The sequence below is a fragment of the Zalophus californianus genome, chromosome 6 (genome assembly GCF_009762305.2).
Source record: "Zalophus californianus isolate mZalCal1 chromosome 6, mZalCal1.pri.v2, whole genome shotgun sequence".
Taxonomy (NCBI): Eukaryota; Metazoa; Chordata; class Mammalia; order Carnivora; family Otariidae; genus Zalophus; species Zalophus californianus.
The window spans coordinates 30,444,073-30,468,283 of NC_045600.1; the positions used below are offsets into that span (position 1 = coordinate 30,444,073).

The 24,211-nt window shown below is 38.7% G+C and overlaps 1 protein-coding gene and 1 long non-coding RNA gene across 3 annotated transcripts; one reads left to right on the forward strand and one right to left on the reverse strand.

The window, feature by feature from the left end:
- Positions 1–1,809: 1,809 nt before the first annotated feature.
- On the reverse strand, positions 1,810–3,521 carry LOC113910015. Its single transcript, XR_003515882.1, has 3 exons — positions 3,394–3,521; positions 2,511–2,704; positions 1,810–1,886 (listed from the first exon to the last, which is right to left on the reverse strand). It is a non-coding gene; the product is annotated as an uncharacterized LOC113910015 (long non-coding RNA).
- MED6 (mediator complex subunit 6) lies at positions 3,420–23,416 on the forward strand. Of its 2 annotated transcripts, XM_027571782.2 has the most exons (8): positions 3,422–3,567; positions 7,475–7,634; positions 8,693–8,784; positions 10,726–10,808; positions 11,124–11,232; positions 12,800–12,915; positions 22,366–22,393; positions 23,002–23,414. In XM_027571782.2, the coding sequence occupies exons 1-8, from the start codon at positions 3,546–3,548 to the stop codon at positions 23,130–23,132; spliced, it is 741 nt and encodes a 246-aa protein (XP_027427583.1). In that variant the 5' UTR covers positions 3,422–3,545; the 3' UTR covers positions 23,133–23,414. The 2 variants fall into 2 exon arrangements, with proteins under 2 accessions (XP_027427584.1, XP_027427583.1); XM_027571783.2 differs by lacking the exon at positions 22,366–22,393 and having other exon boundaries at positions 3,420–3,567; positions 23,002–23,416.
- The last annotated feature ends 795 nt before the right edge of the window (positions 23,417–24,211 follow it).

The following is a 24,211-nucleotide window of genomic DNA, read 5'->3' on the forward strand; positions in this document are numbered from 1 at the left end:
GTCAAGGATCTTCCTTGGGATACTTCCTTTGCTTCACTCCAGAATTAGCCAGATGTCTCAGGGACATACTCAACCCAAAGGGTGTGCAGATTGTTAGCTGTCTTTGAATGCCATACTGGAATATGATCAATTTAGTCTACCTTTGCTATTGCTTTTTGATGCCTCATAGAGTGTTACAAGGTTTAGTGCTACACAATCTCATGGATACATGGCCACTGCCCTGAAATGAGAATACAAATCCAAGGAGAGGTTCTTGGAAGGATTCTGTTTCTTTCTTTTCTTTTCTTTCTTTCTTTTTTTTTTTTTTTAAAGATTTTCTTTGTCAGAGAGAAAGAGAACACACAGTGGGTAGTGGTAGGCAGAGGGAGAAGCAGGCTCCCCACTGAGCAAGGAGCCCAAAGCGGGGACTCTACCCCAGGAGTCTGGGAATGACCTGAGCCAAAGGCAGTCCCTTAAACAACTGAGCCACCCAGGCGTCCCAAGGATTCTCTTTCTTCTGTGTTAAGCTTATCTGTGCTCTATGTTTGGGATTCTAGGATTGAATTCTTAGTAATCAGATTTTTTTGAACTGCTGCCTTCAGAGGTACCAACCCAGGTCAAGTTTTGGTCTTTGCCATGAAGGGTGGTGTAGATTTTCTTACAACCCTTTAACTATAAAATATTTGGTACCATATCTCTCCCTAGACCATCAGGGCCACTCTCAGAGGTTCCAGGGTAACTTTTCAATACCCCCTAAGGAATTCTGAGATAATTTTCTGTCCTGGTCTATATTATGAAGTAGCTGGCTTTTTCCCCACTAAATAAGAGAGAGAGAGAGAGAGAGAGAAAACCTCACACATTTAATACTTGCTAGAACACTTTTCTGGTAGGATACCATACAAAACATTGTCATATGTTTATCTTTTTATTCTGTGGATTTCCAGAACATTAGCATAAATGAAGTAGTTGGTCTACATTGTTCTAAGATTGAGAGAGAGATTTTAAGGAGTTTTCTTGTCACTTCTCATAAATCCAATTCCATTTCACAATCATGCCCAGGAACTTGTGGGGCACATCAGGAGTAAGGCAACTACCATGCCCAGTCCCAAGAGATGAACCAAATCATGTCATCTCACCCCCTCTCTGTCCAAAGGCTGTCCCTTCACCCGGATGGAACAGCCCCAGCGTTGTTGTAGAGATATGTGTGTAGAACAATACTGCAGCACAGAGCTTCTTCCCTCCCCTTAAAGCTTCTAAGAGACTCCTGAGGAGCCAGGAAAAAACTAGAAGATAGGGATGTTGCTAAACATTGTACAAGGCACAGGACAGCTCTCCATACATCCAGCAAAGCATTATCTGGCCCAAAATGTCAACAGTGCAAAGGCTGAGAAACCCTAGTGTACAGAATGTCTTGCAGAGACTTCATGTACAACATTGATATGGACATGTTAAAAAATAAATCATTATCCCTTTTTTCACCTACTCACTTGTTACTTGTCATTCCTAATCTGATTAATGGCATCTAGTCTTATAAATCAGTATCTTGGAAATCATTTTTATCTTCTCTCTCTCTCTCCCTCACCATGCTCATCTGTTAGTCACTAATTCCCTTCCCATTCTAACTCCTAAATATCTGTAATCCTTTCTCTTCCCTCAGCTACCACTGCCTTTGTGTGAGTGTAGACATCATTTAGTTTGCAACTGTCTCCTAAATGGACTCCCTGCTTTGAATCTTATAAATGCCTCCAACTCATACTCCTTGAGTATTCTAAAATGGAAACCCATTTGCATTTCTCCTACTGTCTACAAGGTAAAGGCTGAGCTCTCAGGTCTGGCTTACCATGATTATCATGTGTTTTATTATCTGCGGATCCAGGTTCTGGTGTTCTTTTTCCCAATCTCCTCTCCTAATAAAAATCCAAGAAAACAAAACCAACAAAACAAAAAGCTTAATGTTTCACACTTCTGTTTGTTGGACATGATGTTCCCCCTTTTTTGGAATACTCTCTCCACCAAGCCCTCTTCCCTCTTGAAAATTTCCTTCTGGAAAAAAGATCTGTCTTTTTAAAACTCGGCTCTGTGCATGTGCATACTTCTGTTGGGACACATACCACCTCAGGTATAAAATCCCAGTTAAAAATTGAAATGTGGGGTGCCTGGGTGGCTCAGGCGTTAAGCGTCTGCCTTCAGCTCAGGTCATGATCCCGGGGTCCTGGGATCTAGTCCCCCATCAGGCACCCTGCTCGGCGGGAGGCCTGCTCTCCCTCTCCCACTCCCCCTGCTTGTGTTCCCTCTCTCGCTGTGTCTCTCTCTGTCGAATAAATAAATAAAATCTTTAAAAAATTTGAAATGTGACAAAACAACACAGTATATTTTTATTCCACTTAGATTTTTAAAACTTGAATTCCCCGTAGATGAGGTGAAAAATCACAGTAAATTCATGGTCCTCCCCCTTTGCTCCTGGGTTGTGGTTAAATTCTGGGGGAACCCTCATAATATCTAAGTTTTGTAGAAGATGTAGGCACACACACCTCATTCCTGTACACAGGGCTCCTTCAGATTTGGAGGTTCTCTTCTCGGTATCAGTGTCTTGCTTGGTAGATACCCTCATCATTTTGCTTTTGTGGGGCCACACTGGAGCTTGAGAATCTTTCTGAGGCTTTCTATGGCTTCCGCATACCACAGAATTATTCCCTCTGCGGGCTTGCTTCCTACGCCAGATTACCTGGAATGCAGACACTAAATTTTTAATCAAGGACCCAGAGGTATTCCCTTTCTTTTAATCTTATTAATATCTTACTTCAGAAACATTTCCTGTCTTGTGAAATTTTTGTCTCAGAGGCATCTAACACTTTCTTTAATGGGTTTAGACTTTTAACAGGTTTAGTCACTTAAAAGCTAATGACTCTCAAATTGTTTCTGCTTAGTTCTGTAGCATCCCATAGGATGAAAAACAGAACAGAGTAGCTCCTAAATCTAACAGCCCTTTGGATACACCTGAGGGAGCTTTTAAAATTGAAGATGCTCCCCCGCAACTCTGCATAATCAGAATGCTTTTTTTTTTAACAATCACAAAAGATGAAGGTCCAATTTTCCGAATCTTTTAGTGATGGGAGGGGGGCAGGACTCCGCTCAGTCTCTTTTTCCTCAAGGTCTCCAAATTTTCTTTCACCTGTAGTGCTTACTCCCTGCCTCTTTCCCTCCACCTCCCGGCCCAGCTCCCTCCTTCCCGCCCTGCCCCGCCCCGCCCCTCTCCCACCTCGCAGCCTCTGCCCTCACCTCTTTGCTTCCCGTTCACCTTCCAGCCCCGCCCCGCCCCTCTCTTTCCCAGCCCCGCCTCCCCTCCCCGCCCCGCTTCTCTCCGCTCCCTCCTCCTCCCGGCCCCGCCCCTCCTCCACGCCCCGCCCCTCCCACCTCCTCTTCCCAGGCCTCTCCTCAGGTTGCGCAGTCTCCTCCCCTCCTTACGTTCCTGACCGACCCTGCGGTTCGCAGCGGGCCACTTCCGTCGTCGGGGTTGTTGCGTTTACGGCACGCCGGAAGGAGAACCTGCGAGCGCTTTTGGAATTATGGCGGCGGTAGATATCCGAGGTAATTTGCGCTATTATCCTTTATTTACTGATTGGCTGGGGCCTGGTTTAGGGTTTATAGCTCGCGGAGGCAAGATTCAGGTTCTTTTGTGACGACTCCCAAGCGCCTTTGAATGGTTTTTGTGGACACCCCCAAGGCTCTAATCTGGCGAAAAACCGTTTTCCCCGGCTCCTTAGGGGTCTCTTATAAGCTTCAAAACGAAGGGGTTGGAAGAAGCTCTGGGCTTCGAGCCCTCAGACCTGCAGTATTGTTGCAGACACACACATCTCTACGACAAGATTGGGGCTGTTCTGTCCAGGTGAAGGGACGACCTTTGGGCAGAGAGGGGGTGGGATGATGTAATTTGGTTCTCATGGGACTGCGCGTGGAAGCTGCCTTATTCCTGACCCTGCGCCCTGCGCGTCCTTGTTCACCTAAGATTTTCTAATGTAAGTTTTATTTTTGAGTCTGATAGCTTCCATCGAACACATAACAATTACTGAGGGCAGGGATCGTTCCTTTTTCACAGCTGAGTTGTAAAGGTACTCAGGTATTTGTTGAATCAGTGGCACAATTTTTAGCTACTTGATCTCCGTAACAGGCCATACATTCTCAGCACACGTACACACATCTTTTTCAGTGAAATTGAAAAAAAAAAGCCTAGGAATTGTGCTTTGGGATCCCAAAGAGTGAACGAGGGGCGGTTAAAATACAGCTTGAAGCGTGAGAACTTAGTTCCAAACTGTCCAGGTTCCTCCAGGTTGGAAGTAACCATTTATGAGGGTGAGAAAAATTTATGAGACTGAGAGAGCGCCCATGAATATATATATATATTTTTAAAGATTTTATTTTATTTATTTGAGAGAGAGAATGAGATAGAGCATGAGAGGGGGAGGGTCAGAGGGAGAAGCAGACTCCCTGCTAAGCAGTGAGCCCGATGCGGGACTCGATCCCCGGACTCCAGGATCATGACCTGAGCCGAAGGCAGTCGCTTAACCAACTGAGCCACTCAGGCGCCCCTAATGAATATATTTTTTACTGTTGTGGTGATGGCTCCCACAAAACTTCTTGCACTTGTACGAAACTCTCAACCTGTATTTATTTCCATTTGAAACTTTCTGTACTTTTCCTTAAAGGAAGTGTTGAATTTTTGTACCTAGATGCAAGACCTCTCACCCCCAGCAGTTTAAAGAAAAAGGGCTTTCCTCAAAATATGTCTAACTATAATAGTTCCTAATCGTTTTTACCTAGGGTTATTTTTGTTTGTTTATACCTGGTTATTAAAGGGAAGGGTTTTGAGATGCCCTTTTTTTTTTCGAGATTTTATTTATTTATCTGAGAGAGAGAGAGATTGAGAGAATGAGTGGAAGGAGGGGCAGAGGGAGAAAATACGCCCCGCTCAGCAGGGAGCCGGATGAGGGCCTCTATCCCAGGACCCTGGGATCATGACCTGAGCCAAAGGCTGACTCTTAACGACTGAGCCACTCAGGCGCTCCTGAGATGCCTTTTTCTGTATTAACTAAATTGGAGTCTTGCGCACTTAATAGAAATATGTTCTCATTTATATTTACTCAGAATGTCCAGTGATCTTCAGCATTTCTGTACAGTGTTTTTATATGTTTGTTTTTCAGTGCGAGAGTTTCAAGTGCCTAATTTCATTACTTGCTGATAGAAAGCTGTACTTAGGCTATGTTGACATGTTCCCTTGCTACTGACTAAAAAAATATTTAGTCCATCTGAGTGTTTTCAGATATTTACCTTTCACAATGTTTTACTTAGATTTGTTACAGTCATTGAAAGGCTTTAAGGTGGGGCCGTGTCTGGTGTGTTAGAAGAAAAGGTCAGTGTGGCTGAAGCAGAGTGAGAGAGGAGTTGGGAAGGAGATGAGGTCAGAGAGATAATTGGTGACTTGATCATATAGGGATTGCAAAGCCATGGTGTAAGGTCTTTGGCTTTTCCACTGAGTAAAATGGAGAGCCACTGGAGGGTTTTGACCAAAGGGGATGAACATAATCTGACTTACTGTTTTTAAGGATCACCTTGGCTGCTAAGAACAGTGTAGGAGGGTAAGGGTGGGATTAGGGAGACCAATTAGAGGTCATTCCTGTAATGCAGGGAAATTTGGAGGTAACTGGGACTAGGGTGGTAACAGTGGAGTTGGTAAGAAGTGGTTGGATTCTGCTTGACTTAGTAGTATATTTTCTTAATGGGGCCATGATCACAGGTAGTGCCCCAATGGGACAGAAAATTTATTTCTCAGCCACATACCACCCTCGTAATCTCAGTTAACCATTTTTTAACCGAACATCCTTGGATTCTCGAGTATGTGTAAGTCTGTGTCTGGTAGAGTAACTTGTCCTTCGCCCTCAATAATAAATTAATAAACATTTGGTGACTATTTTAAGTTTGGTCCTGTGCAAGTTCCTAATGAGTAAGACACAGCCCCAGTTGTCTAAAAAGTCAAATTTAATGGGAACACATTTGTATTTCTGGGTTAAAATATGATGAGTATTAATAAAAGTATAAAAAATGCTCTGAGACCATGGAGAAAGAAGCCATTATTTCTGTCTTGCAAAGTAGAGAAAGGCTTTGTAGAGATATTGACATTTGAAAGGAGTTCAGCTTAGCATGACTAAATTATCTGCTAAACTCACACCTTTTTGAGAATGAAAGAGATCTCTATTTTTGAAAAAGGCATAAACTGGAGGTGGGAGGAGAGGAAACGAGAACAGCCTTGATTAAGTCAGAAATAAAGTTGGTCATTGTTATTTTAAAATAAATTGATTACTGGCACTGCCACGAACATCTTCATAATTAACATTTACTGGGTTATTACGATGTGCTAAAAGCATTTCACGTATACAATCTAGCACATAGATACTATATAGTATCTCTATAGAACCAACCTTCTTGAGGGATTGTGTGGTAAAGTGGTTAAAATAGTGCCTGGAACAATGTTTAGAAGTGGTAAATAATATTTTTTTGCGTTTGTATTAGTCTTATAGGCCATACTTGCCTGATTTTTCATCTTTGATTAGTTTAGAAAATGGGGAAAATATGACATGACTGCTGATCAGAATACAGCTTGGTGAAGAAAATTATAGGGAAAAAGGGAAAATACACCGAACAGTCACTTGGAGCAGAAGACATTTACGATTCCTTCTAAATTCCAAAGAGTCTGATTCCATATTTAAACTCAGCATATCCAGGGACGTCTGGGTGGCTCAGTCGGTTAAGTGTCTGCCTTTGGTTCAGGTCATGATCCCGGTGTTCTGGGATCGAGCCCCGCATCGGGAGCCTGCTTCTCCCTCTGCCTCTGCCTCTCTCTCTCTCTCTCTCTCTCTGACTCTCATGAATAAATAAATTAAAAAAAAACCATTAAAAAAAATAAAGCTATCTAGTTCTATTTACCGTGTCTTTTTTTCTTTTTGCATTTTGAAATATTAAAGAGTTTATTCCAAAATGTGAAATTGTATGGCTGTATTTAAGGACATTCTACTTCTCACTTGCTTCGTAATTTTTGCATCATTATCTCCTCTATATAATAGCTTCCTAACTTATTTCTGTCCGTAATTGGGAGGTCCCAAACTGGTGGATGTGAATGTGTTTTCTTTGGGATGCATTTATTTTTTAACATGTAGTGCCATAACCCACCTCCTCCTCACCCTGTGAAAAATCATTCCTGTTCCCTCAGGTAAGGTGTTCTCCTTGCACTGTGCTCTGGTAACACATTTATTCATACCTTTGTTATAACACTTATCATCTTGTCATTGCTTTCTTGCACACTTACCTCTTCTGTGAGAGTATGTAGGTTAGGATCCATGCAGTTCTTTTATTCATAGTGCCTCCTGCATTAGATGCATAATAAATGTTGGATTGGCTTTTTTTCTTTTTTCTCATCCTTTATCATTTTGTTTCTTTCCTGTAGATAATCTGCTGGGAATCTCTTGGGTTGACAGTTCCTGGATCCCCATTTTGAACAGTGGAAGTGTCCTGGATTACTTTTCAGAAAGAAGTAATCCTTTTTACGACAGAACATGTAATAATGAGGTGGTCAAAATGCAGAGACTAACATTAGAACACTTAAAGTAAGTTATTGAAAGAAGGTCGCATCTTTGCCAATTAGAGATTTTGAAATGAATGGTTCTTTCAGGCTATGGATAGTGAAGTACAGAGTAGAAGGTTTGGAAGACTGGAGTTTTTTTTGGCGGGGGGAGTTGTACAAATTTGACATGCAAAAGAATTACCAGTAGTCACTTAAACCTAGGAAGGCTTTTCTGTATAATTTCATATATTATCGTCCAGTTAAAATATAGCTGTGAGGTTTAGATGCAGATCCAATTAGTGATCTTAGCAATGCAATTGTTCTCCACTAGGTGACCATACTTAATTGTCCTTTTAACATTAAATTTAATGCCTGAAACCATAGTCTGGCTTATAGGAGATTTTTCTTCGTAAAAATTTTAGCTTGACAGTTGCAAAGTAAGATTCTTCAGACTTTGGATGCTAAATAATTAAGAACTTACTGCTATTACAAAAGTTTCTGAAACAGTTGTGTAATACAGTTTTTCATTTGTCAGCTAAACATCAGAGAGGGGTTCTTAATTAAATTTCTGAGGTATTTTGAATAGCTTTAGGAGGCAAATATTTACAACTATTAAGAAAACTTATTGTTGCTTTTAAACAATCTGTCAGGTCAAAATTTATCGGAGGCAAGGATAAGGTTTTGGACAGTTTCTTGTTGAGTAGAATATATAGTTGAAATATATGGTCGAGAGGTGGATGGTCTTCATGTACTATATATTTCTAGATTTTACAAATGTTTATACATCTCAGGAAGCATTACAGTATTTTGGTTGTCTTTTTTGAAATGTATACTCTTCAGTGTACTTTCATGACTGAAAATACTCAGATTTAAGTTTATTGTGGATTTTTGTAGAGTTGTTTAAAAATCAAATCTTACTTTATATTCTACCTACCTGGGAAAATAGCCAGTTTTTATTGGACAGCCAGTTTTTAATATCAAACATAGGCAGTTTTAATTTGATTTACAGAGTTGCTCTACTTTTATATAATAATCTGACTGTTGTACACAATTGTTTGTAGGGCATTCATAGATCTCTGGATGTCTGTGTTCTGTTTGCAGTCAAATGGTTGGAGTGGAATACATCCTTTTACACGCTCAAGAGCCCATTCTTTTTATCATTCGGAAGCAACAGCGGCAGTCCCCTACCCAAGGTAAAAATGTAAACTTGAGGCATAATTTTCTTCTTAAAATACTTTGATTTACTTAACTTTCTGAGCTACATGTTCTTACTTTTTTGGAGTGGGTTCTGTTTTTGGGATCCCCAAGACCACATACATGTTCAGTGCTTTGCTAAGAGGACTCAGCAGACTCAGCATATGGGTGTGTTAGTTATACCTAAGATTTGTTATGGCAGCACAGTAAGGATCCACAGACAGATCAGTAAGGGAGAAAGCCATGTCAAGTGGGATCTGTGAGAATCCATGTGTAAGCTTCCTTTGCTTTCCCTTCTGCAAGGGGCTGCACCAAGTACATCCTTCCTCCAGCAGCCCCCACACACACTACGTATGTAGTATGTCTGCTTAGGGAAGTCCTTTTGATACTCAGAGTCCAGAATTTTTTTCTGTGGACATCCTCTGCCTGCCAAAATTCCAGACTCTCAGAAGGAAATGAGGTTTCCACTATAATAGTATTATTTTTAGAAATGTCTAGGCACACTAGTTCAGCAGGCATAAATTTACCACTTAGGAAATAATTCAAAAGCCAAGTTCCACTAGTCACATGCTTAGACACCAGAAGTCTTCCAGCATGCTCAAGGACAACTCTCCAGGCACTAACAAAGTAACTCACTACGTTGAAGCCACCTCTTCTGTGAGGATAGTTGTTGGGAACCTCAAGCATCCTAAGTAACAACTTCTCCTCTCAGTCCCCTGAGTCTAATTATTTTAAAAACATACACGGTAGGGCGCCTGGGTGGCTCAGATGGTTAAGCGTCTGTCTTCGGCTCGGGTCATGATCCCAGGGTCTTGGGATCGAGTCCCGCATCAGGCTCCCTGCTCCTTGGGAGCCTGCTTCTCCCTCTGCCTCTCTCTCTCTCTCTCTCTCTCTCTCTCTCTCTCTCTCTCTCGTCTCTCATGAATAAATAAATAAAAAGTTAAAAAAAAAAAAAAACATACACGGTAGATGCAGTTGCACCAAATTCATAGAGGATCAATTGAAAATCCTCATTGACACATTCACCCAAAGTACTTATCTGGCTTATATTACCAAACATAAACTTGCTTTAGAAATCACACTGAAGAGTATAGAATTCAGATTTGACTTTGAATCAGAGAGCTAGTTACTATTCCAGAGATGACCAGCTACATCTCATTAGATAACTTCATCAAGATATTTAGGAAAAACCTTCACCCTGATACTGATTTCAGAGAATGACTTGCTAAAGAAGTTGTGGTTCCAGAGTTAGGAATCCACATTTAATTTCAAAATCCAATGATCTAGAGTCCCTGCCCAGCAGAAAAAAAAGAACCTTAGAACAAAGGCAAGACCAGGAACAAGATTTCCATGATCAGAGGGTTCAAGGTATGGAAGTGACACGAGGTGGTACCGGCTTCACTAGCAGCTGTTTTATTCCTTAGGACCCAGGAATGGGACATGTTGGCAAGTTCAGTGCATCTGATACCTTCACCCTGGGCCCTAAATCTCTCACTCTGAGATCTTACTCCCCAAAGTGTAGGTGACTAATAGCAGCACTGGATCACTTGGGAACTTGTTAGAAATGCACTGTCCCTACTGAGTAAGAATCTGACTTTAACAAGATATTTAGGTGATTCAGATGCACATTCTAATTTGAGAAGCATTGCTCTAGTTGGCAAACTGTTTCTGCGATGGTTCAGAGAGTAAATATTTTAGGCTTTGTGGGCCTCAGGGTGTCTGTAACAGCTACTCAGGTAGTGTCATAGCAGCCTTAGATAATAATATAAATGAATGAGTATGGTTGTTTTCCAGTATAAATTTATTTACAAAAATAGGAATTGCCAAATCCTGTCTTAAGCTTTAAGAAAATATCAAATTTTAGTTCTTTTTATGAAAATCTATTTAGCAGTTTGTGTGCATAGCTATATTCATGAATGTTTTTATTTCCACGGCTTTAGTTATCCCACTGGCCGATTACTATATCATTGCTGGAGTGATCTATCAAGCGCCAGACTTGGGGTCAGTTATAAACTCTAGGGTGGTAAGTATTTCACATTCTTGAAACACTAAAGAAAACTTTTAATCGAGCTACCTTGTTTCCAAGAATCATACAGAAGTTTCTCTCCCTTGTGTATGTTGGCACGAAGTGTTGACTACTAGAATGTCTTAAACATGGGTTTCTATGGGCCAAGTTCATGTTAAAAGTATATATCACAGCCCCAGCTCTATAGGGATTCAAGTTCTGAAAAAACAAAACAGAAAATTACTTTCTTTGCATATGGAATATTGTGGGTATTTACTTTGGAGATTTTAGTTGATCTAATGAGAAATTCAGAATTTGTTTTCTTTTTACAAGCTTACTGCAGTGCATGGCATTCAGTCAGCTTTTGATGAAGCTCTGTCATACTGTAGATATCATCCTTCCAAAGGGTATTGGTGGCACTTCAAAGATCATGAAGAGCAAGGTGGGTAAAACACTTTTTGGTATTCTGAGAGTGAAGCTGTTTTCTATAGGAAAACAGCTATTGATTTCAAGGTGTGTTTTAGATAGGAAGACTTCATAGGATGATGACATTTTCATAGCTGTGATTCACGTAACTAGATGTGGTGATACAAGCTTTCCCATAGGAACAGATAGAAATTTTAATCTGTAGGTAACTGGTAATCTTTGGTAAGTTGATTCAAAGTTTTAAAGTACTTGGAACATCCAGAGGGTATCAGTGATGAGGAATGGGTCATAATGATGTATCCTGCTTACCTAACTGTTGAGTCATCTTGAAATCTGGAACCTGAATCTCCCATCTTCAAAGTAGGGGAGATGCTTTTATAGCCCTGTCTCCAGATGACCAGCCTGTTTTCTGATCTTTCCATGTTATTACCTGTTATGATGTGAGACCCCCTAGTTTCCATAGCTGCTAGTCTCCTAATGGTTCTGCACCATATTTTACAATAAAAGTGCTCTGGAAATGTGTCTATGGCAATATACCTATATTCTGAATTTCCTTCTCTGAGAAATAGCAACTCAGAATAAATTACTAAGGGAAAAGTAGCCTTTAAATAGAATTCAGACCCGTGGAATGAATGGTCTTTCAGATATAGTTATAGTTATTCATTTATTTTTAAAGATTTTATTTATTTATTTGACAGAGACATAGCGAGAAAGGGAACACAAGCAGGGTGAGAGGGGAGAGGGAGAAGCGGGCTTCCCAGTGAGCAGGGAACCCAATGTGGGGCTCGATCTCAGGACCCTGGGATCATGACCTGAGCTGAAGGCAGACGCTTAACAACTGAGCCACCCAGGTGCCCCTAGTTATATTTATTCTTAATAGTAGGTGCAGACAGCAACATTTGACATAGGAAAGTTTGCATCTGTTGAATACACTTCTCTCAAGAGCTATTTGCCCCTGTCCTAATGAAATGTTTGGAATAAAACTTACCTGGAACTCTTCATTTATAGATAGTCCCCCAATACAACTCCCTCCTGGGGAAAGTTCCATACGTGATTAATTTCAGAATTTCTCTTGCAGGTTCTTTTCTTTCTTGTCTTTATGATCTGCTGTTGTTTGGTTTGTCCTGTTTTTTTCAGTGAATTTTAGTCTTAAGTATGATAACTTGAGCTTGTGAACTTTGCATTTCCATTTGTACTTGTTAGGTTCATGGGAAGACCATTTAATACACTTAAAATATACACAAGATAATTTCAAATCCATAATCTGGATTGTGATTTGAGTAATTATGGAAAATGTTAGCCTTAAAATTTTTAATGTCTATCTATGCTTAACATACTAAAACTGAAGTATCTTTAAAAGACTTAATCAGCTGTTTAAATGTTAAAATGTTAACCTCATTTAAGAGGGAAGTGTTAGGAACACTTGTTTCTGTATGTTGTGTTTATTTTGGGGGATAATCTTTGGACTAGGAGCCGTTAAAAATAATGATGTTTGAGTATAGTCGTGGTAGACAAAGATTTGTAAAATGTAAGACACCAAACTAATTAGGCAGTGTTTTGATTTGGACTTCATATTTTAATAGATAAAGTCAAACCTAAAGCCAAAAGGAAAGAAGAACCAAGCTCTATTTTTCAGAGACAACGTGTGGATGCTTTACTCCTAGACCTTAGACAGAAATTTCCACCCAAATTTGTGCAGGTAATGAGAACGCATGTGGTTAATTTTGATTTGATGCTTTTTCCTGGATTATTTATTTTTAATTGAGAACTGTTTCAGTTGTGACCTAAAAATAGTGACTTTCCTCATTAGTTAAAAATGGTCTCTGGTGGAAAAAAAAGGGGGGCCTCTGAATCAAAGGAAAGGTTTTTAAAGACTTAATAGAGATAATGGGTAAAGAGAATGGAATTAACACTGTTCTGTGCTCTTAAGTTTATTTTCTCTTTGAATCTTCACAAACTAAGGACTGCTTAAACATAACATTCTCATTCCAAAGTTGCTGAAAGTGTCATAGATGGTAGCTAACTAAACTAGAATCTGAAACTCATGCTGTTTTTATTCTGTATGCTGCCTTTCATCCTGATGTAGTAGATGTCGAAGTCCTTAAATGATAGACTAGTTAAAACTTTTGTAACAAGTGGTGCTGGGCTGGCTCAGTTGGTAGAGCACGTGACTCTTGATCTCAGTGTAGTGAGTTCGAGCCCCACGTTGAGTGTAGAGATTATAAGTAAACTTAAGAAACAAAAAACTTACGTAACAATAAGAACAGTTGAGGTAGAGGGTTTGGCATAATAAATGGAGGAGTAATAAATAGAGTTACATCCTATTGATGCTTAAGTTATATAAATTCTATTATTTAGCATAATAGCAATAACAAATCCACCTGCCATTCTACTAAATGAACTTTTGAAGTGAAGTAGGTATGAGATGGAATATGTGAATATGTTATTCTCCTGGTTGGTCTCAGTTCACAGAGACCTCTACAGGGCTTTGTACACACAATGTCATGTATACTGTTTTTCTTGATGGGGAGATTAAAATTTTCAGGTTGGTTTTAGATTAAATGAGATTTTTCACACTTTGAGATGACTTTAGAACAGGCCTCACCTTCCCCTTTCCCTGACTTCACTGTGTGAGAGTTATGTGCTATTGGGATGGTGATGTGGTAGCGAAGGGAGCGGAGGACAGAATGGAATGTAGGACAGGAAAGTCAATTTAGAGAACTCTCATGAATTGCATTTGAAGATAAAATAGTGTCTGTTGAACAAGTAAATTATAGTGTGTGTAGGGATATGAGTAACCAAGATAGTGTAGGAGGTTAGGTGTGGTTGACCATTCAGTGAGTACATAGTATATATGAGGGAGGCTGGGGGAAGAATGCCTAGACCTGCACAGTACAGTAGCCATTAGGCACATGTGACTGTTGAACATTTGAAACACAGCCCGTGTAAATTGAGCTGTGATGTAAGTATAAAATACATACTGGGTTCAAAGACTTGGGTGAGGTACGGAGTAAAAAGATGTAACTACCAGCTTGCATTTGTGGCTCACATATTTCTTTTGGACAGTTCTGATGTAGAAAATGGGAACAGAACACACAAAACCAGAAATATGAAAGAATATTAATGGACATATTAATGTTCATATTAATTAATGGACATACTAATAGTAATGCACAGATTTCTTGGAAACCAGAAATCTTCAGTTTGTTGTTCTTTTTCTAGTTCCTTGAGCTGTAAGCTTAATTGCTTATTTGAGAACTTTCTTCCTTTTTAATGTAGCTATTTATTACTATAAACTTTACTCTTAGTACTGCTTTTTTTTTAAATTTATAATCTTTTTTATTGTTATGTTAATCACCATACATTACATCATTAGTTCTTTTTTTGTTTTTTTATTAATTTTTTATTGTTATGTTAATCACCATATATTACATCATTAGTTCTTGATGTAGTGTTCCATGATTCATTGTTTGTGCATAACACCCAGTGCTCCATGCAGAATGTTAGTACTGCTTTTGTTGCACCTCGTAAGTTTTGGTATATTGTTTTTTCATTTTTATTTCTTTTCAGATAATTTCTGATTTCCTTTTTGATTTCTTCTTTGAACCATTGGTTGTTCAGGAGTGTGTTGTTTAATTTTCACATATAAGTTAGCAAAGGAAAGAAGTGAAACAGATAAGAGCAAAAACAAATGAAATAGAGACTAGAAAAACTCTAGAAAAAAATGAAACTAAGGGTTGGTGTTTTGTAAAGATAAAATTGACAAACTTTTAACTAGACTAACAGAGGAGACTCAAATCAAATTAGAAATGAAAGAGGAGACAGAAACAAAGGATCATTAAGAGACTATATATAATAAGGAATTTGAGAAACAAGACAGGATCATAGGGGAAGGGAGGGAAAAATGAAACAAGACGAAACCAAAGAGGGAGACAAACCGTTTATAAGAGACTCTTAATCTCAGGAAACAAACTGAGGGTTGCTGGAGTGGAGGGGCATGGGAGGGATGGGGTGGCTGGATGATGGACACTGGGAGGGTGTATGCTATTGTGAGTGCTGTGAATTGTGTAAGACTGAATCACAGACCTGTACCCCTGAAACAAATAATACATTATATGTTAATAAAAAAATTAAAAAAAATACGAGTTTAACTTAAAAGAGATACTATATATAAAGAATTATATGCCAACAAATTGGAAAACCTTAAAGAAAATTGGAAAATGTGTAAGAAATTCCTAGAAATGTACAACCTGCTAACTCTGAGGCATGAAGAAATAGAAAATCTGAACAGACCAAAAATGAGTAGGGAGATTAAATTAGTAATCAAAACCTCTCCACAAAGAGAAGTCTAGGACCAGATGACTTCATAGGTGAATTCTACCAAACATTTAAAGAGAATTAACACCAATCCTTCTCAAACTCTTTCAAAAATTGAAGAGGAAGGGAACATTTCCAAATTCATTGTATGAGGGCAGCATTAATCTGATACCAAAGACGACACAAGAAAACTACGTTCAGTATCCATGATGAACAGAAATCCTTGACGAAATACTAGCAGACCGAATTAAACAGCATGTTAAGAGAATCATACACCATGATCAAGTGGGATTTATCCCTGGAATGCAAGGATGGTACAACATACTGAAATCAATCTTGATGGTATACTGCATTATCAGAACAGAGGTTAAAAAATCATACATATCATCTCAATAGATGCAGAATAAGCATGTGACAAAATTCAACACCATTTTATGATAAAAACATTCAACAAACTTGGAAAGAAAAGAATGTGCCTCAACATAGTAAAGGCCATATGTGATAAACCCACAGCTAACATTCTCTAAGTTTTTCCTTTAAGATCAGAAACAAGACAAGGATACCCACTTTGCACAGTTCTATTCAACATAGTACTGGAAGTTCTACCAGAGAATTTAGTCAAGAAAAAGAAATAAAAGGCATTCAAATGGGAAAAGAAGTAAAATTGTCTCTTTACATGATTCCTGACATGATCTTATACATACTAAACCCTAAAGCTTACACCAAAAAGCTGTTAGAATTAATCAACAAATTCATTAAAGTTGCAGGATGCAAAATCACTCAAAAATCAGTTGCATTTCTATACACAACAACGAACTATCTGAGAAGGAAATTAAGAAAACAATTCCATTAACAATAGCATTAAAGAATACTTGGTAATAAACTTATTGTTTTCAGCTTTATTGAGATATAACTGGTGTATAGCATTATGTATGTTTAAGGTATACAGTGCATTGACTTGATACACTTATATATTGCAGAATGACCACTGTAGCATTAGCTAACACCTCCATCATGTCACATAATTACTATTTCTTTTTTGTGGTGAGATCATTTAAGATTCACTCTCTCAGCAACTTCAGAGTATATAATACAGTAGTAGTAACTATAAGCACCATGCTGTAATTGGATCCCCAGAACTTACTCATGTTATCAGTGGAAATTTGTACCCTTTGACCAACATCTTCCCGTTTCCCCTGCCAACCACTCAAGCCACTGATAACCATCACTTCACTCTCTTTATGAATTTGGCCTTTTTAGATTCCACATGTAAGTGATACATAGACTATTTCAACTTCTCTTTCTGGCTTATTTCACTTCGTATCATGCCGTCAAGGTTCATCTTTTTTTCTGCAAATGGCAGTATTTCCTGCTTTCTGACGGCTGAATAATATTGCTTCATACCGCATTTTCTTTATCCATTCATCTTTTGACAGCTTGTAGGTTGTTTCTGTATCTTAACTATTGTGAATAATGTTGCAGTAAACATGGGAATGCAGTTATCTCCAGTATTCTGTTCTCATTTCCTTTGGATATATACTCATAAGTGGGCTTGCTGGGTTATGTATTTCTATTTTTAATTTTTTGGGAACCCTCTGTATTGTTTTCCATACTGTCTGTACCAGTTTACATTCCTACCAACAATGTATCAGGGTTCCCTCTTCACCTCCTTGCCAACACTTGTAATCTCTTGTCTTTTTGATGATAGTCATTCTGATAGGTGTGAGGGGATATCTCATTCTGGTTTTGAATTGCATTTCCCTGATGATTAGAATGTTGAGCACCTTTTAATGTACTTGTTAGTCAGTTGTATGTCTTCTTTGGAAAAATACTCAGTTCCTCTGCCCATTTTTTTTTTTTAAGATTTTATTTATATATTTGTCAGAGCACAAGCAGGGGGAGCGGCAGGCAGAGGGAGAAGCAGACTCCCCTGAGCAGGGAGCCTGATGTGGGACTCGATCCCAGGACCCTGGGATCATGACCTGAGCCGAAGGCAGATGCTTAACTGACTGAGCCTCCCAGGTGCCCCTCCTCTGCCCATTTTTTAGTTTGGTTGTTTGGGGTTTTTGTTTTATTTTGCTATTGAGTTGTATGAGTTCTTTATATATATTTTGGATGTTAACCCCTTATCAGATACAGGATTTGCAAATATTTTCTCCCATTCTGTAGGTTGCCTTTTCATTTTGTTGATGGTTTCCTTTGCTGTGCAGAAGCTTTTTAGTTTGATGTAGTTCCACTTGTTTATTTTTGGTTTTGATGTGTTTGCTTTTGGTGTCAAATCCAAAAAATTATCTCTGAGACTGATGTCAAGGAGCTTATGGCCTATGTTGTCTTCTGAGTTTTATGGTTTCAGGTCTCATGTTCATGTTTTTAATCCATTTTGAGTTAATCTTTATGGTGTGAGATAGTGGTCTAGTTTTATTCTTTTGCATGTGACTGCGCAGTCTTCTCAACACCATTTATTGAAGCCTAGGTCAAAGAGGTTGCTGCCTGTGTTCGTCTCAAGGATTTTGATGGATTCCTGTCTCACATTTAAGTCTTCGATCCATTTTGAGTTTATTTCTGTGTAGTGTAAGAAAGTGGTCCAGTTTCATTCTTCTGCATGTGGCTGTCCAGGTTTCCCAACACCATTTGTTGAAGAGACTGTCTTTTCCATTGGATATTCTTTCCTGCTTTGTCAAAGATTAGTTGACCATAGAGCTGAGGGTCCATTTCTGGGTTCTCTATTCTGTTCCATTATCTGTGTGTCTGTTTTGTGTCAGCACTATACTGTCTTGATGATGACAGCTTTGTAATAGAGCTTGAAATTTGGAATTGTGATGCCACCAGCTTTGGTTTTCTTTTTCAACATTCCTTTGGCTATGCGGGGTCTTTTCTGGTTCCATACAAATTTTAGGATTATTTGTTCCAGCTCTATGAAAATTGTTGATGGTATTTTGATAGGGATTGCACTGAATATGTAGATTGCTCTGGGTAACATAGACATTCTAACACTATTTGTTCTTCCAGTCCATAAGCATGGAATGTTTTTCCATTTCTTCATGTCTTCCTCAATTTCTTTCATATGTGTTCTGTAATTTTCAGAGTACAGATCCTTTACCTCTTTGGTTAAACTTAGTCCTAGGTATCTTATGGTTTTTGGTGCAATTGTAAATGGGATCAACTCCTTAATTTCTCTTTCTTCTGTCTCGTTGTTATCGTGTAGAAATGCAACTGACTTCTGTGCACTGATTTCATATCCTGTGACTTTGCTGAATCCCTGTATGAGTTCTAGCAATTTTGGGGTGGAGTCTTTTGGGTTTTCTACATAGAGTATCATGTTGTCTGCGAAGAGTGAGAGTTTGACTTCTTTGCCCATTTGGATCAGGCTTAGGTTTAGACTTGGTTTTGATTGATAACCAAAATTTAGAATATAGGAAAAGAAACAGATTGTGGTTTAAAAATTAAGGGTTTAAATATTAGTTGTTAAGGGTTCTGTTTTCATTGACCAATCTCCAGAACATTCAGTAGCTTACTGCTGTGTTTGGGTTCTGAGGTATTCTAGCCAAATGACCTCTTTTTTTCTGGCCAGGGGCCCTGCCTTAAATTCCACCTGCTTTCCTGTTCTGATGAGCTAGGTCGGACAATGTAGAAAACTTCAGACACTCTTGAATCTTAAAACAAAAACACTTTGCTTTATAGAAAGTTATAGAAATTTAAAATAGTATATGAAAGTAAAGAGAATAATTAAAAACAAAACTCCCACGTACCTGTTACTTGGCTTCACCAGTCATCAAACATGGCCAGTCTTGTTTTAGGTCTTCTTTCTCTACTTCCTCCCAATTATTTTGAAGCAGGTTGCAGACTCCGTATCATTTTAGTTGTTTTTTTTACACTTCTTTTTATTTATTTATTTTTAAAGATTTATTTGAGAGAGAGAGAGTGCATGCTTGTGAGTGGGGGGAGGGGCAGCGGGAGAAGGAGAGAATTTCAAGCAGACTACCCACTGAGTGCGGAAGCTGTTGGAGGCTGATGCAGGGCTTGATCTCCCGACCCATGAGATCACTACCTGAGTTGAAACCAAGAGTTGGACGCTCAACCAACTGAGCCATCCAGGCGCCTCCGTTTTTCTTTTAAAGGTTTAGCCATAGTCCTACTTCAGTTGTCATTTTCTAGAACCCCACCTTTCTTTTAACCGTCCATGGGCCAAAGCCAACTCCCAAAGAGAGAGTATGTCCAACTGTATGTAACAGAACTAAGAGAAAGATGGCTTTCTCTCTAGAATTGTTAATTGTTAATCCCTCTGCTCCTTCTACCCAAAACGTTTCTCCTCAGATCTAGAGAGGAAAATAGATTCTTGGTTCACTTGAAGTCTCCTATGAACTCCCTGTTTACCCATTGTGTCTCCCAGAACTATGTGTAGCTCAGGACTTACTCTTACTTATCCATTGTATTTGACAGTCGAGCTTCTGGGTTGCCCCATGAGGAGTGCTCAGGAGAATATTAGAAAAGTCCTGCCTGCTTCCTTGGAATTCCTTTTTCCATATTTTAATTCTCATTACTACTGAAAGTTACGCTGATACTGATGTGATGGGAATTTAAGGCCTTTTATGATGAATGTCTTTTCAGTGCCGTTTTCAGAAGTTGCTAGAACACCATAATATTCAGCTAGGTTTATCTTAAGGTTACTGATTAAATTTTGCAAGAAAGGTGCCCCCATTCTATTTTCCTATCTGAGACCATATCCTACTAGTTTGTCTTGACAGTATTCACTAGAAAAGATGAGGGAGTGTATTGGGTATGTTATGACATTATTCAAATGTCCAGATACAGTCCAGTGTCCAGTATAGTTCATATAGTTCAGTGCTAGCAGAAGAAAACTCCCTCTCAATTTCTCACTCCCTCAGTGTTATGCCATGTCCATGTATGTCCTCTCCTGTTACAAAGTAAGAAAAATTCTATGTTCCCTCAGATTACTTTAGACATGTTTAAATTCTAATACATTCATAAGATATGTGATAATGTGGATGTGTTGGAGGTTCCCATGAGCACCCTCATGTTTAGAGATTTGCTTAAAGGACTCACTGGATTTATTACAGTGACATAGTAAGGGTATACAGCCAGATTTAAGGAAAAAGACAAGTAGAGTCTGGAGGAGCCTGTGTGCGGGCTTCCTTATATCCTGTCTTTCCCATTAGGGATTACACAAAGTGCATTCTTCTTTGAACAGTGAAATTGAGGCAGCATGTATGTGATATTTTTGCCCAAGAAGGTCCAGTAGAGACTTGGTCCCCCATGTCTTTTTGGGTAGAGGGGAAGGAGTTCATCATATAGGTACTCTATCTAGCTCATACCAAAATTCACATTCCTGGAAGGGAAGTAAATGTTCAGCATAAACAACATTGTACAGTCTAGACACAGTACTCTAGACACAGTCTAGAGCCACCACTATCAGGGAATGATGGGGACCTTCCAAAATTCCTAGTCATCAGCAAGTTCCTAGTCATCCACAAGCTGGCTTTTCTAAGGATGGCAGCCTGAGGCTTTCTATGTTAATCTTTTCTGCACATTGGATAATAATGTGGAGCTCAGTTTTGGTCTTATTAAGTGTAACTTCCCAGAGCTTGCAGGTGGAATGGGCTAGTAGGCAGTTGTCAGCATGAATCTGTAACATGTGATATCAGGAAATTTTGTAGTCTTTAGTCATAGGAATAGATGAGAAAGCTTAGGGAGGGCATGTAAATTCAGAAAGAAATTCAGAAAATGTCTGGAAACATTAACCTTAAAAATGAAGAGAACATTTTTCTTTTGAGATAATGGGAAGTCTATAAAGTTACGTGTGTGTGTATATGTGTGCGTTTATAGGAAAAGGAATAATAAGCTTGAAGGAGATGTGTGCGTTTATAGGAAAAGGAATAATAAGCTTGAAGGAGGTAGCTTGAAGGAGGGAACTTGGGATGTTGACATCCTTTTTTAAAAAATGTAGCATATAGAGTCATTGGCTGCAAGTGAAGGGTAGGTTGTAAGCCTTGAGGGGGAAATTGTTTTAAAGTATTTAAAGTGGGTAATAGGAAAAGGGAGATGACAGCATAATCAAATAAAGAACTGCTATACAGAATGGAGGATCTGACCTTGTTCCTGACTCATGATGCCCCCATCATTTTCTTTTTACTGTAGTTTGATTTGGAAAAAAAAAATTTTTTTTAAGATTTTGAGAGAGAGCACAAGCTGGTGGGATGGGCAGAGGGAGAGGGAGAAGCAGACTCCCTGCTGAGCAGGTGGCTCAGGTGCTTAACCAACCAAGCCATCCAGGCACCCCTGTAATTTGATTATTAATAGTACTCTCGTCAGAAGCCTTATGTTCATAGAAAAATACCTTTTTCCTCTTTGCTTACCATACCTGCCATCTTTGTAAGTTGGAGTGTTCATCTGTATTTTATTCTGCTTTCTGCAAGCTCCTATCCCCTAAACATATAGGCCTCTGGAGTCTTGAAAGACTCCATTATTCTCTCCCACGGGATTCTACTTAGCTACTTTTTGTGAAGCATTATAGCCTGGGTGCAGAGGCAGAGGGCTATGTAGATAGATATTCAAGGGGGGATTGTTTATGTTTGACTCTTTTGTTCTAGTTTTCGTTTTGTGTCTTTTCTGGAACAAGGGGATAAGAAGTAGAAAATGATAAATTTACTTTTTATGGTACGTGAATAGTGGTTCCTCTTTATGGTGTCATTTTTAGTATAATTTGAATGAAGGTGTAATTTTAATAAGAATTATGAAGTCAAGAAGAAGAAAACTTTGCTAACCTGCCCTGTTTTCTGCTCCCCACCTGCCCCCCCCTTTTTAAAAATTACAGCAAAAGTCTGGAGAAAAGCCTGTCCCAGGTATGGTTCCTGATATTCTCATTAAACTTGAAATAAAACCAGTGTGGTTAACTCAGTAACAGGTGTAGCACAGAAGATGAGCTGTGGTCCTTTGTCCTTCTAGACTCTCATGGCAGTTTGTTGCGCCTAATTTTTGAGATCTGCTGAACTGCCAAAAGATGGTGCTTTTGTGGAAGTGATATGAGGATTTAAAAGATTAATTGGAGTGGGAAGAGTAAGTATTGAGGAGGGGTGGAGAAGCCGAGGTGATTTGAGCTTGTTTTTAGTTTAAATCTCAGTGTGAAAAAAGGTGTTCTGTTTCATCATTGAAAACAGGTATTGAAGTATCTGTTCAGTCTGGGAGAGATCATGTACCTTGTTTATGCATATCGTCTTATTGAAATGACATGTGTTTTTGTCTATGATCACAAATTTGCCTGGGTTATCAGGTTTTTAGGTCTGTAAATAGGTTCTTATATATCTGCCTGATAAAACAGCTAAATTTAGAACTTGATATAGGCAGTTCTAAATGAACTTGAGCCTAAACTATTCACATTACTGTTGTCTAAATTGATCTCATCCCTCTGCCTTCCTCTTCGTCCAAAAAAATACCTACTTTTGACGTCTAGTGGATCAGACAAAGAAAGAGGCAGAACCTATACCAGAAACTGTAAAATCGGAGGAGAAGGAGACCACGAAGAACGTCCAACAGATAGTGAGCACCAAAGGCCCCCCTGAGAAACGAATGAGACTTCAGTGAGCAATGGGTAGGAGAGAAGCTTGCAAGACTCCTCTTGCCCATTATTGATACCTCATTACTGTGACAGGCTCTTGAACTTTAAAACTCTTCGTCACAACCCTTCCATTTGTATGAATGTGAATTGTAAGGATCCTCATGCTTTTGATATGAATATTTTTTATGTATGTTTTGTAACCTTTCCCCTATTGGACTTGAGCGGCCTCCTTACTCAAATGTATACTGCTATATACATCTAAAAACAAAATAAAGGTATTTGTGTAAATCACTTTCTCATGACTTTTTTCCCTTATTTCTCTTGCTGAAGTGTTTCCGGATGCACTTTGTAAACATAAAGGATTAATGTGAAAGTAGTAACTAAGCTCATTTTCTTTTGTGTATTTCTCAGTATTAAAATACTAAAGTTATAATTTGAAAGATAAAAGGGAAAAACCTCCTACCAATACTGTAACAGTGCTGTGAAGTTTCTTTGTGCATAGTTATTTTTAAAACTGTAGCTTGTAATTATTCTCTTCATGCAGTTTTACTTTTATCATATTACTGTGTCTTTTGTAAGTACTTCTCCATGTTTACTTAGTTTTTATTGACTATTTTAGTGACTGAATAATTCCCATGAGTGATTCTGTTTTCTTTAAACTCTCCCTATATTCTACTTAAGGCTGTAGTGATTATGTTTGTGTATAGTGGTTTTTCTTTCGTGTTTTTTTTCTTTAGGCTAGAGTCCCACCAGTAGAATCACTGAAATCTGTCTGTCTCTTTTTTTTAACTCTGAGTTTGTATTGTTCAGTTGTTTTTCTCAGAAGGTTTGGATCCAGTTATTCAACAGTAAAGTATGAAAGTACCAGCTTCTCCAGAATCTGGCTACCACTGAATATTGTCATTTTTGGTTTTAGTGCCAATTAAGTAGCAAAAAAAAAAAAATGTTTTAAGTGGCTGAATAATTTCTCATCTTTGATTTTGCTTTTATGAAATGTCTGATTTTTTGTATGGTAAGATTTTTAGCTTTTTATTTTGACATAATTTCAAGCTTTTAGAAAATTTGCAGGAATAGTATTAAAAATTCCTGCATGTATACCTTTTGC

What these genes read in the sequence shown, in the direction of transcription:
- MED6 (XM_027571782.2), top strand. Translation starts at nt 3,546, where the DNA reads ATGGCGGCGGTAGATATCCGAG. An exon ending in GCGGCAGTCCCCTACCCAAG is followed by an intron (nt 8,785 to 10,725) that starts GTAAAAATGTAA and finishes CCACGGCTTTAG; the next exon opens with TTATCCCACTGGCCGATTAC. An exon ending in CAGTTATAAACTCTAGGGTG is followed by an intron (nt 10,809 to 11,123) that starts GTAAGTATTTCA and finishes TCTTTTTACAAG; the next exon opens with CTTACTGCAGTGCATGGCAT.